Source organism: Panthera onca, chromosome B4 (genome assembly GCF_046562875.1).
Source record: "Panthera onca isolate mPanOnc1 chromosome B4, mPanOnc1 haplotype 2, whole genome shotgun sequence".
Taxonomy (NCBI): Eukaryota; Metazoa; Chordata; class Mammalia; order Carnivora; family Felidae; genus Panthera; species Panthera onca.
Genome location: NC_138345.1, coordinates 129,828,827 through 129,846,496, shown reverse-complemented (window position 1 = coordinate 129,846,496; position 17,670 = coordinate 129,828,827). Strand labels below are relative to the sequence as shown.

Below are 17,670 nucleotides of genomic sequence, written 5' to 3'. Positions count from 1 at the left end.
CCCTGCCACTGTCCCTAGAGAAAGGGAGAACCAGGAGGTGGGGTCCCTGCTCTGAAACATACGAGTCAAGTGCTCGCTTCGGCAGCAGGTACACTGAAACATACAAGTCATAACGTCCAGCATGGCTGAACCGAGCCCGCCTCCCCACGGGATGGAGAGACTGCGTGGGGGTGCTAGCTGTGTGCCCGCCTGCTGACTCCCCCAGCCTCCACCAGATGATGCTGGGGGACACCTCCCTCAGCAATGTCAGGGTCCCTTTCCCACTGAGTTGGGATTGTCTTCACAGTGGGCTGAAATTGCTTGCTGACCAACGATTTTGCCCCAACCCCCCCCCCCCCCCGTCGCCCCCACTCTGGAACTGGAGTCATCCTGGGTGACTCTTCTTGTGATCTTGGGGGTCAAGTTGAGCCCTATTTTATAGTCGCTAGATCTCTAGGGTCCCCAAGGGGGGGGGGGGGCTCAGCGCATGTCCCTGGAGTCACAAGATGCGTCCTCACTTGACGCGTCTGCAACCCCAGCCTGGTTGGTGGAGTCCATCCGTGTCGGGAATCCATTCTGCGTCCCCAGTAGATAATCAGGCCGCGGGTGTATGGATAGTTCATTGAATTCTGTACCTCACAGTGGTTTTTATCTGGCCGTCAAGCGGAAGAATCAGGAGGAAGGGGAATTACAGAAAAAATGACCAAAAGATCACGAAACAAGCAGAGGTGGACAAAACATAACTCGAAGCAAGTGTCAAGGGTCGAAGTGACAAAGTGCCTTTGAGCTTGGCTCCCTCCCCCCGCCCTGCCCTGAGCTGCTGCACGAAAGCCACCCCCTCTCCCCTCAGCCGTGTTTCCTCATCTGCAAACTCACACCCGCCCCGGGCCCCGTCCAGCCCTGTGTCCATGCGTCCCCCCGGAACCACACAAGGGAGGAAGCCTAGCTTCCTGCTTTCCATTTCCATTTCTTGACACTCGCCTTCCTGGACAAGTCCTGCGTTTAGAAAGAGGTCTCTGGTCAAGCAGAACTAAGCAGAGGTTAGAAAACAGCAGCCTGGCCTCAGCCCTGTCCTGCAAACAGCACCGGCCGCCAAGGACCGGCCTCCTCGGGCACTGGGGCTGTCCCTGCCATCAGCGACAGGTCTGGTGAGACCTGATTAGATCCAAAGAGGAGACACGGACACCGTGGTGGGGTGGCATGCGTGCCGCGGGTTTAGACTCCTCCCCCCGGTGCCACGGGAGTACGGTAGGGGACAGCGGACTCTGCCTGCGTGGAGGCTGGAGGGCTTCTCAGAGGAGGTGATGCTAGATTCGGGCTTTGAAGTATAGGCCTGATTTTTCCAGGTGGTAGAAGCAGGTGATCCTGGCGAAGGATCTGCCAACCCAAGAGGCCACACGGGGATGGCATTGAAGGAGCCGCAAAACGGCAAATATGCAGCGAGCATCCGGGTATGTCTGGCGTCGTCCTAAGTGCGGGCGATAGGAAGGTGGATAATGCCAGAAGGGAGGTGGGTGGGGAGGAGAGGAGGGGCCTGGGAACAGACCCCCGTGGGGGCGGGGGCGAGGGGTCGTTGGCTGAGGGTTCCTCGGTCCCTCAGCAGCAGGTTTTCCTTCCAGAAGCCCAAGGCAGGAAGGGCTGGGGCCAGAAGGACCTGGAACGTCAGATCTAAGGTTCCTACTTGAGGGGGTGGGACGGGCCCTGTGCTTGTGTGTGTCCATCCTGGGTACTCGGCTCTGAAGTGGAGACTTTCAGTTTCCCTTTCAGTCCCATATATATTTGGGCCCGGAGTTGTGTGTTAATTACACACACCGCAGGTGACTGGGTCCACACGGCTAAAGAAAAGCCCGATGGTGTTCAGCTCAGAAGATGATTCCTTGGTAAGTGTGGAGGGTGGGAACCCCTGCCCCTCTACTCACCCTCCAAACAGCTCTTGAAGGAAGAGGGATCCTAGCTCGGATTTCTAGCCCAAGGTCGTGCCCCAAAGAGCGGCATAGCCAGGATTTGAAGCCGGGTTTGTCTGACTTCTCCCCCTCCACCCCCGTGCCCCGAAACAGGGGGCACTGCTCATCCCAGGTTCCAGACTGCCTGCGACCTGAGCAGACCCCAGGAGGGAGGTGGATATCGGGGAGGGGGGAGGTGTGGGGAGTGGGCAGGGGTGCTCATCCCTTTGGGGAATTTGGAGGAAGCAGAGGAGGTGAAGGAGGGCAGGTGAGTGGGAGCCTCTCCCTGCGGTGACCTGACTGGCAAAGCATTTCTTCTGAGATGCAAACGATCAAGGACTCAAGCTCGTGTCACCCACAGTGTCTCTGAGCCACCTGCTCGGTGCCAGGCTCTTCGGGGAAACTGAGGGCCAGAAAGGGAGCTTCTGGCCCAGGGTGCCTGGACCGGGAGACAGAGCAGGACGTCCGGGCTTCCCCCGCTGCCCCGCACCGGGCCCTCTGTTCCGCGTGCTGTGGGGCAGTAAGAGAAGAGGCAGGCGTGGGTGCCCCTGTCAGCAAGAAGGGAGGCGGTGCTGGGGTGACAAGGGCCACATTGTGATACGGTCCCACCTTTGTACTCTTAAAACACCAAGCTGGGGACTCCTGGGGATGACTGTGGGGGCGTGAACTTACCCCTGTGTGTTCACACAGGCCGAGTCAGACCTAGTATATGGTCGTTAAAATCTCATTTCTCCCCAAACATCTGGTGTTCCCTTCCACCCTGCCCACCGGGAGCCGTGTGACCCTGGGCGAGTCCCTTCCCCTGGCGACTGTTTGTTCACATCTTTTAAAAAATTGACTTCAGTGTTTTCATGTTGATTTGGAGGATCTCTTGCGTATCATGCCTGCCCGCTCTTGTCTGTTCTCAGCATCCATCAGTCGTGTCTCCTAAGGTGTCCTGTGCAATTTTCCTTTTTTTTTTTTTTTTTTTTGATGTTTATTTACTTTGAGAAAGTCAGAGACCGTGTGGCGCTCAGGGGAGGGGCAGAGAGAGAGAGAGAGAGGGAGGGAAAGAGAGGATTCTAAGCAGGTTCCTTGTTGTCAGTGCAGAGCCCGATGTGGGACTCGATCCCATGAACAGTGAGATCATGACTGAACTGAAACCAAGAGTGGGACGCTTAACAAACTGAGCCACCCAAGCGCCCCTGCAATTTTTAATTTTTAGCAGGTCAAATAGCTGTACCTTTCCCTTTATGGTCTGGGATTTCCATCTTGATTAGAAAAGTTAGCCCCAACTCAACATCATTATTGTTTTGTTTAACATTTCTTCCGGGATATTTGTAGCTTTTTCTTTCTAGCTTACGTATAGGTTCTGTTGGGACTGACCGATTGATTTTTAAAGAGGTTATTTTTTTTAAGTAATCTCTATGCCCAACGTGGGGCTTGCACTCACAAGCCCGAGAGCAAGAGTCGCACGCTTGTCACTGAGCCAGCCAGGCGTCCCATTGTTGGGGTTGATTGATTGAGTTTGTACAAGCTTTTTGGTTTTTTCCTTCTCTTCCTCCTACTCCCAGATGTTACTTCTCTCCCCCTTCCCCCTCCTCTCCCTCTTCCTCTTCCTCCTCCCCCCCCCCCTTCCTCCCACTCCTTCTCTTTCTTCAGAACGTCTTTAATGGCTGCCACTGCAATCCAAAGGAACACGGCTTTTTTTGTGTGATTTCCAAGGAGCAGTAAGGAAGCGGCCTCCACCCTTCCCCCCAACGGGCAGCCGTTAGTGAACAAAATTGGGCTAAGGCTGGAGGGAGCTGGGCCCGACATCCACACCTGGCCTGGCCACCCTGGGGGGAGGGGAGGCTTTGGAAGGCGCTTCTGGGTCTCAGGCATCGGGACACCCATGTTTTTCTGCGGTTTCCTCTTCCTCTGTCTCCTCATATAAAAATATTATGGCTGGAGTACGGAGACACGAAGAAGTGAATGGAAACTCTCAGAAATCTGAGAGGCCTGTCAAAAGCGCACTAAATCAATAGGGTAATTTGTATCAAACCTGAGGCACAGTCTTATTTGTTCTCCGCCAGAAAGAGCTTCTCCTCAAGATAGACAAGAAAAACAAGGAAAATTACTCAGCGGTGAATGAAACTGGGGTGTGCCGTGGCTCCTACACCCCAGATCTTAGCCTGGCTGCGCCCTGGAGCCCCCGGGCAGAATAGGAAACGCGGCAGGGAACAGACAGGGCCTCTGCGTGCTCAGAGTGGAGGAAACAGAAGGCTGGAGAAAATACAGAGAACCACGGAGAGGACAGAGCACGGGCAAGGAGAGCCTAGAGAGTAACGGGGCGGGGGCGGGGGAGAAGCAGGCAGAGGAGGGAGCCTTTGAGCGGGGCATCTAAGCACAGATCAACGTTTACAAGTTAAGGAGGGTGGGGAAGGGCTTTCCAGGGGGAGGGAGCAGCCTGAGCACAGGTGTGGAGGCTGAGGTTAATCAGCAGCAAGGGGCAGAACATTGGACCTGCTTGGGCAGTAGAGCAAACGACTCTTGATCTCGGGGTTGTGAGTTCGAGGTCCACGTTGGACGTGGAGTCTACGTAAAATAAAAATTTCAAAAGAGAAAGGAAAAAAAAAAAAAAAAAAAGAAGCAAGGAAGCTCGGGGTCCGTGAGGGTGCCTGGACCAAGGCAACGAGGAAGACAGGAGGAGCAGCGACAGGGGGATGGGGCGCCAGGCTAAGGAGTTTGAACCTGGTGCTTGCTGTCTTCACCTCTCCTTTCCCTACCCGAGGAGGATATCCCGTAGCCACTTGCAGGGAGACGCTTTGGTGAGAACCTCTGCCCTACCGCATCTGGAGAGCTTAGAGCTGGTGAGGATGGGAGGGCTCCCAGTCTGGGCCACGTCGTCGCACGGGACAGGCCCCTCTCTTCTCCTCCTCCCAACAACCTGGCCGGGAACTGACCAGTCAGCAGGCTAGTGAGGACCCCCCCCCCCCCCCCCGCCCCGCCACGTACGAACCAAGCAGGAGGGAGCAACGTCCAGGATCAAAACCCAGCAGACACCCAAGACAAGGGTCAGGGCCAGGCCAAGAAGAGCACAGGACGGGAGGGATGAGCCCGAGGGTGCAGACACATCTGCAAACGTTTGGTGTCATCCAGGGTCTGGTTCTGTCTACCCACGCAGTCCTCCTGGTCTCTGGTGCTCATGCTTCATGATGTCACTTGGCGGCCTGGGTTCCCAGGGTCATGCAGCATTCAAAGCAGAAGGAGGAGAAGGTGGCCAGCTAGATCTCCTCTCCTGCCTGTCCCTTGCAGCAGGAAGGCCCCAGGCCCCCCTTAAGCCGACTTCCCCTTGTGTCTTGTTTTGGCCAAGGCCGGGCCGGACAGTCGCCCGTCGCTGCAGAGGCGCCCAGAAAACACATACCTGGTGTCCAGGCCCCAACATGAGAGGCAGCAGGGTGGAGGGGGAGGCAGGTGGCCTGGGAGGAGGTGGAGGTGCATGGGAACTGGCGGGCTGGAAAGCAGCAGAGGCCGCGAGCATTGCTTTGTCGTTAACATCAAGGCTGAGAGCAAAGATCAGTAGCTAGAAATGGATCAGTGTCAGCAAATGACCAGGGCAGCAGTGGTTTGGACGGAGGAAGATACCTGCTGGGAGCCGGCCGCACCCTTGCTGGGCCTGCCTTGATCCCCTGACAGCTGCCTGTGTGCGTTCTTTCCTCCTCGGTAGAACCCATGATACCCACCGTGTAGGTCCACACCCTTACCTTCCGTGCCCTTCAGGCTGAAGCCGCCAGGCACACTCCTGTGGTTGAGGAAGAGGGCGTTAGAACTGATTCTAGGATCTGGGCTTTGAGGGAGGCTCTTAAGGAAACAGGGCCGCTCTAGATGGGGTGCCGTGCTGCCGAAAGGGGGGTCATTTCTATCAATGGGTGTCTCAGTAATCTTATCTAGCCCAGGAGAGGACAGAGGGCGATGCCTGGCTCAGTCGATTAAGCTTAAGCGTCTGACTCTTTTTTTTTTTTTTTTAATTTACATCCAAGTTAGTTAGCATCTAGTGCAACAATGATTTCAGGAGTCGATTCCTTAGGGCCCCCTTCCTCATGGAGCCCCTCCCCCCTCCCACAACCCCTCCAGGAACCCTCAGTTTGTTCTCCATATTTAGGAGTCTCTTCTGTTTTGTCCCCCTCCCTGTTTTTATATTATTTTTGCTTCCCTTCCCTTATGTTCATCTGTTCTGTGTCTTGAAGTCCTCATGAGTGAAGTCATATGATATTTGTCTTTCTCTAATTTCGCTTAGCATAATACCCCCCAGTTCCATCCATGTAGTTGCAAATGGCAAGATTTCATTCTTTCAGATTGCCAAGTAATACCCCATTGTCTATATATGCCACATCTTCTTTATCCATTCATCCATCGATGGACATTTGGGCTCTTTCCAGACTTTGGCTATTGTCGATAGTGCTGCTATAAACATGGGGGTGCATGTGTCCCTTTGGAACAGCACACCTGTGTCCCTTGGATAAATGCCTAGTAGTGCAATTGCTGGGTCGTAGGGTAGTTCTATCTTTAGTTTTTTGATGAACCTCCATACTGTTTTCCAGAGTGGCTGCACCAACTTGCACTCCTACCAACAGGGCAAAAGAGATCCTCTTTCTCTGCATCCTCGCCAACATCTGTTGTTGCCTGAGTTGTTGACTTTTAGCCATTCTGACAGGTGTGAGGTGGTATCTCATTGTGGTTGTGATTTGTATTTCCCTGATGAGGAGTGACATTGAGCATTTTTTCCTGTGTCGGTTGGCCATCAGGATGTCTTCTTTGGAGAAGTGTCTATTCATGTCTTTTGCCCATTTCTTCACTGGATTATTTGGTTTTTGCGTGTTGAGTTTGATAAGTTCTTTACAGATTTTGGATACTCACCCTTTATTTGATATGTCGTTTGCAAATATCTTCTCCCATTCCATCGGTTGCCTTTTAGTTAAGCATCTGACTCTTGATTTCAGCTCAGGCCATGATGAATCTCATGGTTTATGAGACCCAGTCCCATGTTGGACTCTATGCTGAAACAAAAATGCATAAAAAAAAAAGGGAGAGAACAGAACAAGGACACAACTTGCTAAAGAAGTAACAGTCATTCTTTTTAGCCAAGGGAGGGAATATTACCTGGAGGGAGTGCCAGGCTAGCCAGCCAATGTCAGGGCCTCTTGTGGTTTTCTTTCTCAGTCCCTTATCACAATCATATAATAAATAGAAGGGGGAAAATGCTCATAGGTATATATGCATTTTTTAAGTTTATTTATTTTGAGAGAGAAAGCTCTAATGGCAGAGGGGCAGAGAGGAGGGATCAAGAGAGAGAATCCTAAGCGGGCCGCACACTGTCAGTGCGGAGCCTGACGCGGGGCTCGAACTCATGAACCATGATCATGACCTGAGCCGAGATCAAGAGTCAGATGCTTAACTGACTGAGCCATGCAGGTGCCTCCTGGCCTTTCCTTCCTGAGCCAAAGTCAGCTGCTCAACCAGCTGACTGAGCCACCCAGATGCCCCCAAAATGCCCATATATATTAAGACTCCCTTTCTTATTAATTATAACTACCTTTTTTCACCTTTATAGCTACCTTTTTTTCGTATATTTTGTCTCATTTGCCCTCATTTGAATATTATTAGGAACTCATGGCTTTTCACTGACTCAGCCTGGCCCAATTAAACATGATCATAATGATCATTATCTATTATTATTATTATTATTAGATGTAATTTGTTGGGACTTCCCCATGGGTGCCCTGTTGAGCACGGCCCTGAACCTCCCCGAAATCATCCTTGCCCCCTGGAGTGTGGACATTGCAGACCCATGGAATCCAGGAATTCAGTTTTCCCCCAAGGAGTCTTACTACCTTTGAGTAAGAAACACCCATGGGTGCCTATGTGAGTGGGTGACATATTGCTAGGAAATATATCTGTTGAAGGTTAGAGTTCACTCTATTCTAGTTTAACTCATGTTATCATCCCACTTTTTTTTTTAACGTTTTATTTATTTTTGAAAGAGAGAGAGATAAAGAGAGAGCACATGCATGTGAGCGGGGGAGGGGCAGAGAGAGAGGGAGACACAGAATCCGAAGCAAGGCTCCAGGCTCAGAGCCGTCAGCACAGAGCCCGATGCGGGGCTTGAACCCACAGACCGCGAGATCATGACCTGAGCCGAAGTCGGACGCTCAACCGACTGAGCCACCCAGGAGCCCCAAACCTTCAAATAAGATGGCAACCCCAAGAGCACCCACCTCATGGAGTGTGTGTGACTAATCAGTGAGGGAACCATAAGGAGCCCTGCCCCTCCTAGATACTTGATCCACATTAGCTATCGTCAGTTAATAAACACAGATGTGCCTGACCTCGAGTAACTTCTAGAACATTCCGTCCCATCTTTTCTTCTGTGTTTGGTTTTATTGCCTCTATAGCTTCTCAGATGGCAGTCTCCCTCTCTGATTGTCTTCTCCTTGTGCCCCAACAGGACAGCAGGACTGTGACCTGGCTTGGGAACAAGCTGGAGTGAGGTGAGTAACCTTCCTTAAATAGCAGCCAGTAGAGGCCAGGAGACAGACAGACATATCAGGTTAAGTCCATTTTGGCATTTGTGACCTTCCCAGAGGGAACCACCGGGGACCTGGCCCCTTGCTGCTCCCTGTGGTCACCGCTGGCTCACACTTGACCACACAATTTGTTCTCTCTTTCTCAAGGGTGAAGCGACCCCTCCTTCCGACCGGGACGCAGACGCAAGCTGGGGGGAAAAGTCTGAGATCCCACTGCTTGCACCATACCCAAGAAGCCCGTGGGCTCTGCCCAGGTAGTCACCTTCCAGATGATTCCCGGAATTGGGGGAGTGCCTCCAGCTGAGTTAACCCACAGCGGAATCAGTCCCTTGAAGGGGACTGATGAGTGTCCTGGGCCCTTCAAGAGGGACCAAGGGGGAGCCCCCACCCTTGGTCCGGGAGTCCATAGGGGCCCCTCCCTCCTGTCCTCTTCTCAGAGTCATGGCAAAGGTGCTCACTTCCTCCCTCCCCCTGCCGCCCATCCAATGACCCAGAAGTGAGGCCGGGTCAGCCCACAGGAGGTGGGGGACAGCAGGGGGGAAGGAGAGAAGGAAGGAGTCCTGAACTAGTCACCTTGGAGGCTTCTCCTGCCCTCTTGACCTGTCCAGCCCGGCTGGGGACGACTGTGGGGCTTTACCAAGCCATTCCCTCCAGCTCTCGCCCTGCGGCCGGCCTGACTGCTGGTCCGCGAGGGATGGTGGGCCACTGAACTGGACCCCAGGGTGGCCTTGGCCATCTCCCACCTGTGTGACCCGGGGTACCTTGCCTAACCTCACCTGTAAAATGAGAATATTCCCTTCTGTTGTTGTAACGATCAAATATAATGTGTGTATGTGGTCTGGGCCGGGACCTGCCACACGGTATGCTGGCCCCGAGTTTCGTTGCTGTCCCCTCTACACGGACCCTGTCAGCTCCAGGTGGAAACCTCCCCTCCCCCAGCACCCCCAGGCTGCCACCTGCCCCTGTCTCAGGAATAAGCCCCCGACATATCAGATGTGAAAGCTGAGGCGAGGCCTGAGGGTATTCACCTCAATACCCCTGCCTAGGCCGGCTGGCAGTGAATACACAGATTTAGTGTTGTGGGTTCCCTCCAGCTAAGCCCCGGTTTCCTCTCTCCCTTAGCGAAGCAGGAAGAAGAAAAAACAAAACAACTCTTCACTTTTTTCTTTTTTTTCCCCATCCAGAGAGCGATATGGAGGATATCATTGAGTATTTCCAGGACTCAGTGAGCTGGGATGAACTACATCTCCTGCTGACTGACCATGAAGCCTGGGAGAGCTTCATGGCTGAGGCCAACTTGTCCAGGTAACCCCCCGGGGATGCCCCAAGGTGGTCCCCAGATCTCCGCGTGGCAGTATCCTCGGGCTGGGGTTGAGTGTGCTCCTTCTCAACAATCCGTGAGGAGTATGTCTCCCATGGCATTCGCTGGCAGGGAATGGCCTCGGGTTGAGAAGAGATGAGACCTGCAGAGGGCAAGTTAGGTGACCTTGGGCCTGAACCTAAAGCAGACCTATCTCTGCCTTGGTTTCTTCATCTGTTCAATTTTATCGGGGAGAAACCAAGATAATGTACGTAAAGGGCTTGGCATCGTCACCGACACATAGTAGGTGCTCAATCAATGTTAACTTTTTATTTTTTTTAAGCTTGTTTATTTTGAGAGAGAGACAGAGACAGCACAACTGGGGAAGGGGCAGAGAAAAAGAGGGAGAGAGAGGGAGAGAGAGAGGGAGAATCCCAAGCAGGCTCCACATTGTCAGCCCAGAGCCCGACTCAGGGCTCGAACTCATGAACCATGAAATCATGACCTGAGCCGAAATCAAGAGTTGGACACTCAACCGACCGAGCCACCCAGGGGCCTCAATGTTAACTTTTTAGAAGATTGCCATGAAGAGACAGGGGCCAAGGGTCTTCTTCCTGGAGATGAGGGACCAGTCCGAAGAACGCTGACGTAGCAGTCTGTGCCCCTGGGCATTTGGACTAAAGCCTTCCCTCCCCATCTAAGGAGTTGTATGAATACCGCAGGATCCTGCTGGCCCACGAGGTGGAAAGACTGGAGTGGAGTTGGACCAAGCTGTGTTGGATCCAGACTCTATCTCTGTCCAGCCCTGTGTTTCTGGGTGTGTAGTCTATTAGTCATTTGTTCAATGTAAACAGTAACTCAACCTGATAAGATTATGGCGAAGGCCTTAGCATGAACTGCAAGGTCAAAGGTGGGGGCCCAAGGGCAATCGTCTTGTCCAAAGGCCGGGATGGACAAGAGGATGTCTAGGTTGGAGGACTAGGTAAACTTGGGCAGCAAGGCTAGGACTGAGTGAAGCTCTCGGCACAAAACTCGAGGTCCTGGGAGAGGGAGAGGGGACATTTGTTCCCTTCCTTCTTTAATCTCCTCACCACTAGGCATGCAGGGCCATGGCGGGGAGGGGTGTTGTCTCCTCCATACTTTGCCTGGGAGCTGGGGGGGTCTTGACCACCATTTGGAAGCCTCTCCTCTTCTTACAAAATTTTTTTAATGTTTACTTTTGAGAGACAGAGTGACAGCATGAGCAGGGGAGGGGCAGAGAGAGAGGGGGACACAGAATCCGAAGCAAGCTCCAGGCTCCGAGCTGTCAGCACAGAGCCCGATGTGGGGCTCGAACTCATGAACTGCGAGATCATGACCTGAGCCGAAGTCGGATGCCTGCCCGACTCAGCCACCCAGGTGCCCCTATCCTCTTCTACGTAGAGCAGCCCCAGACCAGTGGGAGCCAATGTGACTCTGTGACAACTAGTGGCATCACAGGGGGCAGCTGCTAATTCTGTACTCAATTCTGGGGAGACGCACAAGTCCCCACCAGAGGGGAAAGTACTTCTTCCACCAGCTTGTCCAAATGCGGTCTTTTCAGGCTTAGGGTTTCACACAGATGGCTCTCCAAGTCTCTCGTATCTTTAAGCAATTTCATAAAAGTTGCACATAGCGTTGGTGTGCATGCCGACGAAGCTGTCACCAGCTAAGGTGTGAGGCTGATGACACCTGAGAGGTTGGGGGTGCTGGGTGGTGGGTCGGGAGTCAACGACGTGAACTGGAAGAGTCTGGGGGGGAACCAGGGTAACGGACGTCCTGCTTCTCAGTCAGTTGGGGCAGTCACTGGGCCGTGGTCCTCAAACCGCCGTGAGGTTGGATGATTCCCTGAAAGTGTTCACAGAGCGCACTGAGAGCTGTCACACTCAGTCACGCTGTCTTCCAGGCAAGGATGCAGATGGCCACGGGGAGAGACGCATGGGGAAGGGTCTGGGAGGGTTTCAGATGCGAAGCTTCCGTTGTCCTCCTCCGGACGCGTGACCGTCCTGAGTTCAATCTGTGACAGTGCAAATGGAGCATGGCCCACCAGGGAAGCTCACACTGTGAGACAAAACACTTTGACGTTGATTAAAAAGACGACTTAATTCAGGGCTGTGGCCATAGAAGGGAGATCAGGCTCTGCTCCGGATACAGAGCTGGGGATTTATAGCCGAGGAGCGGGGCGGGGGCGGCGGATGAGAAATCACTAAGAGAAGAAGGTGGACGACGCTTGCTAAACTGACCCAGCAGGGTTCTTGCTGAAGGCAAGTCAAGAGCTTCCACATCAGGGACGCCCGGGTGGCTCAGTCGGGAAAGCGTCCGACTCTTGATTTCAGCTCAGGTCACGATCTCGCGGTTCGCGAGATCGAGCCCCGTGCTGGGCTCTGCACTGACAGCGAGGCGCCCGCTTGAGATTCTCTCTCTCTCTTCCTCTGTCTCTTGCCCTCCTCTGCTTGTGCTCTCTCTCACACTCAAAGTAAATAAATAAACTTAAAAGAAAAAAGAGCTTCCACATCAAAGGTGGGATTCGATCAGATATCAAAGGTGATCCGTTATCAAGAGTGGGAAGATTCTCATTAAACTGACCTAACAGGGTTCTTGCGAAGCCCGGGCACTATAGGCTGTCACGGACAGGACACAGAAGGCCAAGGTCGACAGGCTACACAGGCACTGCACCTAGTCAAAAAGAGGGCCTAGAAGATCAAGGAGAGAGTCTTTTAGAGTTTTATGGGGGCCCAATGACATTCGCTGCATGGCTGACCTGTCTGTCATCTCCAGCCCCTCCTTGAGGTCACACCCATGCCTTTAGTTTCTAGTGCCTCCGTAGGTCAGAACCCATAGCACATGACCCAAAGCCCCCATCGTACGTCGCGATGTCAGGCCAAAGGCCCAGGCAAAGGAAGACAGTCCTATCCTTCTAGGACCCTTACCATTCCAGGCAGGGGCCTAGAGGTCACTTCCCAGTAGCCAAGGGCAGAAGGCAGACCTCTCTGTGGGTAAGGTTCATCCTTCCGTACACACTAAGCTTCTCCGAACGAAGGTTTTTCTGCTCCAATGCCACTTCCCTTTGTTCATCTACAAACACTGTGGCGCTGAGAGTGTTGACCTGCCCTTGAGCGAGAAGCCATCTTTCCTGAATACCTACCAGTTGGGGCGCCCGGGCGGCTCCGTCGGTTGAGCGTCTGACTCTTGATTTGGGCTCAGGTCGTGATCTCAACGGCCCAGACCCTCCTTGGGATTCTTTCTTTCCCTCTCTCTCTGCTCCTCCTTCCCCCCACCCGCCCCTCGAAGTAAATAAATAAATACCCTTAAAAACACGCCTCCCACTTAGAGCATCTGAAGAGGAGCACGTATTCATTCCCTGGCTGAGTATGTGTTACGGAGCACGAGCAAGGTACAGAACGTGTGTCACATGGCAAGAAACATTCTTCGCATCTGTCAAACTCTTGTCCATTTGATTTGTAGTGCACGTTCTGCGGTCGATGCGGGAAAGATCGAATCAAGCCCACTTGACAGCTAAGCTTTTCCTAATCGCTTGACCTTCACCTTTCCAGGGAGGAGGCAGATGTGCTATACGCAGGTCTGTGTGAGCTGGAGGCAGACCTGTGCATGGAGGGCAGAGAGAGGATCCAAAGAGACCACCTGGAGGAGAGGTTTTTGAACGAGTATCCCCGGTTGAAACGGGAGCTTAAGGGGCAAATACAAAAGCTCCACAAGCTGGCGGACAAGGTTGACAAGGTACACAGGGGCTGCACCATCTCCAACATCGTGGCCGGATCCACCAGCGTGGTGTCTCGGGTCCTGACCATCCTGGGCCTGGGTCTGGCACCTGTGACATCAGGGATCAGTCTGTCACTCTTTGCAACGGGGGTGGCGCTGGGAACAGCATCTGCTGTGACCACTGTGTCCAGCAGCATTGTGGAGCACTCGAGCACGTTGTCCGCGGAAGCCAAAGCCCGTCGCCTGGCATCAGCTGGCGATAACAGAGGGGAGACCATTGCAAAGGCTCGGTGTCAGAACACACCCCGAATGTTTTCCGTAACAAACAGCTTCGTGCGAGTCCTGCGAAACATTGGAAAGAATGTTCGTGCCATCAGGCTGGCCAAAGCCGGTCCTCACCTAGCAGCCTGTGCCAAGAGGTTCATGACAGCTGGGAGAGTCTCAGTTCGAAGTGACAAGCGAGTGAAGAAAGTTTTTGGAGGCACTGTTCTGGCAATGATCAGAGGAGCCCGGATCATGGATGTGGCCACCGTGAGCACCTCCCTTCTGGTGGATGTGGCCAACCTTGTGGAAGAATCAAAACACCTGCATCAGGGGGCAAAGGCAGAGTCGGCTGAAAGGCTGAGACAGCAGGCCCAGTTGCTAGAGAGCAAGTTGAAGGAGCTCAACCGGATGTATGAAAGTCTAAAGTAGGGCCCGGCCCCGTGACCTCCGAGCAGGGCAGGGAGCAGGGTCATGTGCGGGACAAAGGCATGGAGGTACCTCATGAGAGGGGAAGAGGGGGCCAAATAAAGTTTTTGAGGGGCGCTTGGGTGGCTCAGTCAGTTACGCATCTGACTCTTGGTTTCAGCCCAGGTCACCATCTCACAGTCCGCGGGTTCGATCCCTGACAGTGCGTTGGGGCTCCTCAATGACAGCGGAGGCTGCTTGGGATTCTCTCTCTCTCTCCCTCTCTCTGCCCCTGCCCTGCTCACTCTCTCTCTCTCTCTCTCTCAAAATAAATAAATAAACTTAAAAAAAATTAAAAAAATTTTGGAATGTGGTGTAAAGGAGCTTGGCATTTCTGTAGCTGCACACGGCGGGGGGGGGGGGAGGGATTAATGCCAATGACAGGGGCGTCAAAGAGAAGGAAGGCAGGCGGAAGCTGGAAGAAGGAGGGAGGGGGCTAGAGAGTGAGGGGGATGGACCAAAGAGGACACGGAGGACATGGCTCAAGAGAGATGTGGAGGAACAAGCCGTGGGAAGGCCAGGAATACTACAGTTAGAATTGTTGGCGTATGGAGAAGTGCCTCTCTGTTGACCCTCCCCATGGTTTGAGGGACATGCCAGCGAGGACGGACTCCCCCCTTGCTGAGGGGACTCCAGCCCTACCTTTCCTGTCTCGACCCACCTTCATCTTCCAGCAGGCTCACCTTAGGTAGACGGCGACTTCCTCGTGACGGTTGGTGGCCGCGACAAGGATGCTGGCCGCAGTGCTGGCGGTGGGGACGATGGCAGTGGGGTGGGGGAAACGTTTGGCAAGTTGCTGCTGCTCTTAGGGACCAGGGCACACCGAGACACCGATGAAGGTCCAAAGGCTGAGTTGGAATAGTGGTTGATTTGGGGAAAAAACAAAAAACAAAAAAGGGAAGAAAAGCGAAAGACGCCAGCAACAGGTCGAGGAATCTTGCCACAGGTCGAGGAGATCAAGCACCTTGGGGCCAAGAGACATCGCCTCTCTGAGCCTCAGTTTCCTCATCGTCTGGGGGGGTGGGGGACAGTACTCGGCAAGGTGGTATTTCAAAAATTTTTTTTTTAGTTTAGAGAGAGAGAGACAGAGTGTGAGCGGGGGAGGGGCAGAGATTGAGGGAGACACAGAATCCAAAGCAGGTTGCGGGCTCTGAGCTGTCACCACAGAGCCCGACACAGGGCTTGAACTCACAAACCACGGGATCATGACCTGAGCTGAAGTCGGATGCTTAACCGACTGAGCCACCCAGGCGCCCGGCAAGATGGAATTTCAGATTCATGTGGCTCTCCCAGTCTTGTGTTCTATAAGCTACTTCAATAAATGTGGACTGATACAGCAGGCCTCTGTTGTGTTCATCGAGAGGCTCACCTGGGCTCTGGACTTCCCTTCCCCATGGGCTTGTCTTCTGGGCTCTCAGGGAGCAAGTCCTCCATTGCTTTTTCCTCAGACCTCAGCACGCTGCAGGCCCCACTGGGACACCCAGGGGGAGCTTGTCCACATCGGGCTTTGGACTGAGCACAGGCGTTTTCCTCAGCTGGTGTCCAGAACCTGGGATTGAGTGATAGATGACCGTGTTTCTCTAGTGGGCAGGAGGGCCGAGTCTTGAACCCCACCGACTTCCTCCTCCCTCCCTCCCTCATGGAATGTCAAGCATGTCAAGGCCTTCCCTTCCCCACCAAGGAATCATGGCGATTCTCTCTCTCTTCTTTCTTTCCCAGACCCCACCTGACATCCCTTCTTCCCAGAACTACCTTGTTCCAGTTCTCTCCCAGCAGGGTGGAAGGGAGGAAACTCCGGCCATGCTTGTCGTGTGGCTGGTCGGATAAATGGCAGTCCTATGGGTTCACCAGCCCAGCCATCAGATTCTAGGGGAAGGTGCAAAACACTTCGCCGAGCATTCTGGTCTAGCTGTCACCCAGGACTCATTACCAGTGATTTTCTGCATGGGGGTTAAACAGAAGGATTCGCCAGGTATTTCCCCAACGTTAAGTAACCTAGCCCTTGATGTCTTTCCATGTGCCTGTTGTGCCTTGTCCAATTATCTAAGGCTCTACTCAAAACAAGTGGTATTGCTATTTCAGGCTTCCTAATCTTTGGCGAGTGGAATAATTCTTGGCTCCGCGGCCTGTTATTTTCCTCACCGCCCTTCATTCATCCCGTTACAGACCAGAACTGTGACGTGCAACCCCTCTGCTGTGTTCCCCAAGAGGTAGAGAGCACTCAAGGCATGAGGTTTGACGCCTTCGGATGGTTAGCATTGGGTATGGCCAGGAGCAACAGATCAGCCACCACAAATTCTGTTCTTGGTATTCTTTGAAAAAATGTTTTTATGAGTTTATTTATTTTTTGGAAGCGAGAACAAGGGAGGCGCAGAGAGGGAGGGAGGGAATCCCAAGCAGGCCCACGCCGTCAGCACAGAGCCCGATGTGGGGCTCGAACTCACGAACCGTGAGATCATGACCTGAGCTGAAACCAAGAGTCAGATGCTCAACCGACTGAGCTGAAACCAAGATCATGACTTGAGCTGAAACCAAGAGTCAGATGCTCAACCCAGAGGCCCCTGTTCTTTGTTTTCATTGAATGTCATCCGCCAACAGGGAAGGAACTGGGTGGGGCCAGCCTCTGAGATGAAAGATCATAGGACACAGTGACTGTCCTTCCCCATCATACAGTGACCGTGGATGTGGAGAGTTCCTGGTGTCTGCCTCAGCCGCAGGACAGTGGACCCCAGGGTTGTATCAGTGAACCAACCCCGGGGGCTGGGGGCCCTGATCCTTCAGATGCTGTGACGTCTCCACTATCCTTCAAGTAGCGAAAAAATCTCAGTGGGATTGTTAAAAACCCAGCAGCTAAGAATTTGAAAGGTTCATATGTAAGCATCTGGTGGCTCAGAGGGTCAGGAGACTGGTTTAGAAGACAGAGTTTGTACTTGTCATCAGAATGCGAATGCTGGGAACGTCTAATCCTGGCACATCGAAAGATGATGTGTTAATTGAGCTGAACCCGCGGGGAGAAAGGCCGAAGGGTACACAGCAGGCTGGACAGACGCAACAGGCAGAAATCCAGCTGGCCCCTCGGAGGGCTCTTGAGCTGGGATCAGGAAAGACAGCGGTGTCGAATTGCTGCTAAATCTTGGAAGGGGCGGGGTCCAGAGAGGATGAAGGGGACACTAACCCCCATGAGGGAGAAGAGATAGAGAAAATGGCCAAAGGCACTTTGCAAGGCTAGAGATGAGGGTTTGATAAGAACCACGGAGGGAAGGCTAAGCTCCAAGCAGATTTGAGTAGGGAGATCAGAATGGAGTGTTTCAGAAGTGAATTCGTGAGTTTCATGGTGACAAGGACATAGCTGGGGAAGTGAGTCTGCACCTTGAGAAGCAAAGGCAGGGGGACGCTGGGATGTCAGAGGGACAGCGGTCAGGGAGGTTGGGACACA

At 53.3% G+C, this 17,670-nt stretch overlaps 1 protein-coding gene across 9 annotated transcripts; it reads left to right on the top strand.

Annotated features, from left to right (window-relative positions):
* The first annotated feature begins 973 nt into the window (after nucleotides 1-973).
* On the top strand, nucleotides 974-14,498 carry LOC132693796 (apolipoprotein L2). Of its 9 annotated transcripts, XM_081796250.1 has the most exons (7): nucleotides 974-1,227; nucleotides 1,326-1,430; nucleotides 1,747-1,859; nucleotides 8,389-8,431; nucleotides 8,615-8,721; nucleotides 9,598-9,772; nucleotides 13,340-14,498. In XM_081796250.1, exons 6-7 carry the CDS (start codon nucleotides 9,660-9,662, stop codon nucleotides 14,196-14,198), a joined length of 972 nt encoding a protein of 323 aa, XP_081652376.1. In that variant the 5' UTR covers nucleotides 974-1,227; nucleotides 1,326-1,430; nucleotides 1,747-1,859; nucleotides 8,389-8,431; nucleotides 8,615-8,721; nucleotides 9,598-9,659; the 3' UTR covers nucleotides 14,199-14,498. The 9 variants fall into 9 exon arrangements, with proteins under 9 accessions (XP_081652376.1, XP_081652377.1, XP_081652379.1 ...); XM_081796251.1 differs by having other exon boundaries at nucleotides 974-1,122; nucleotides 1,326-1,859; XM_081796253.1 differs by having other exon boundaries at nucleotides 1,326-1,859; nucleotides 9,652-9,772.
* The last annotated feature ends 3,172 nt before the right edge of the window (nucleotides 14,499-17,670 follow it).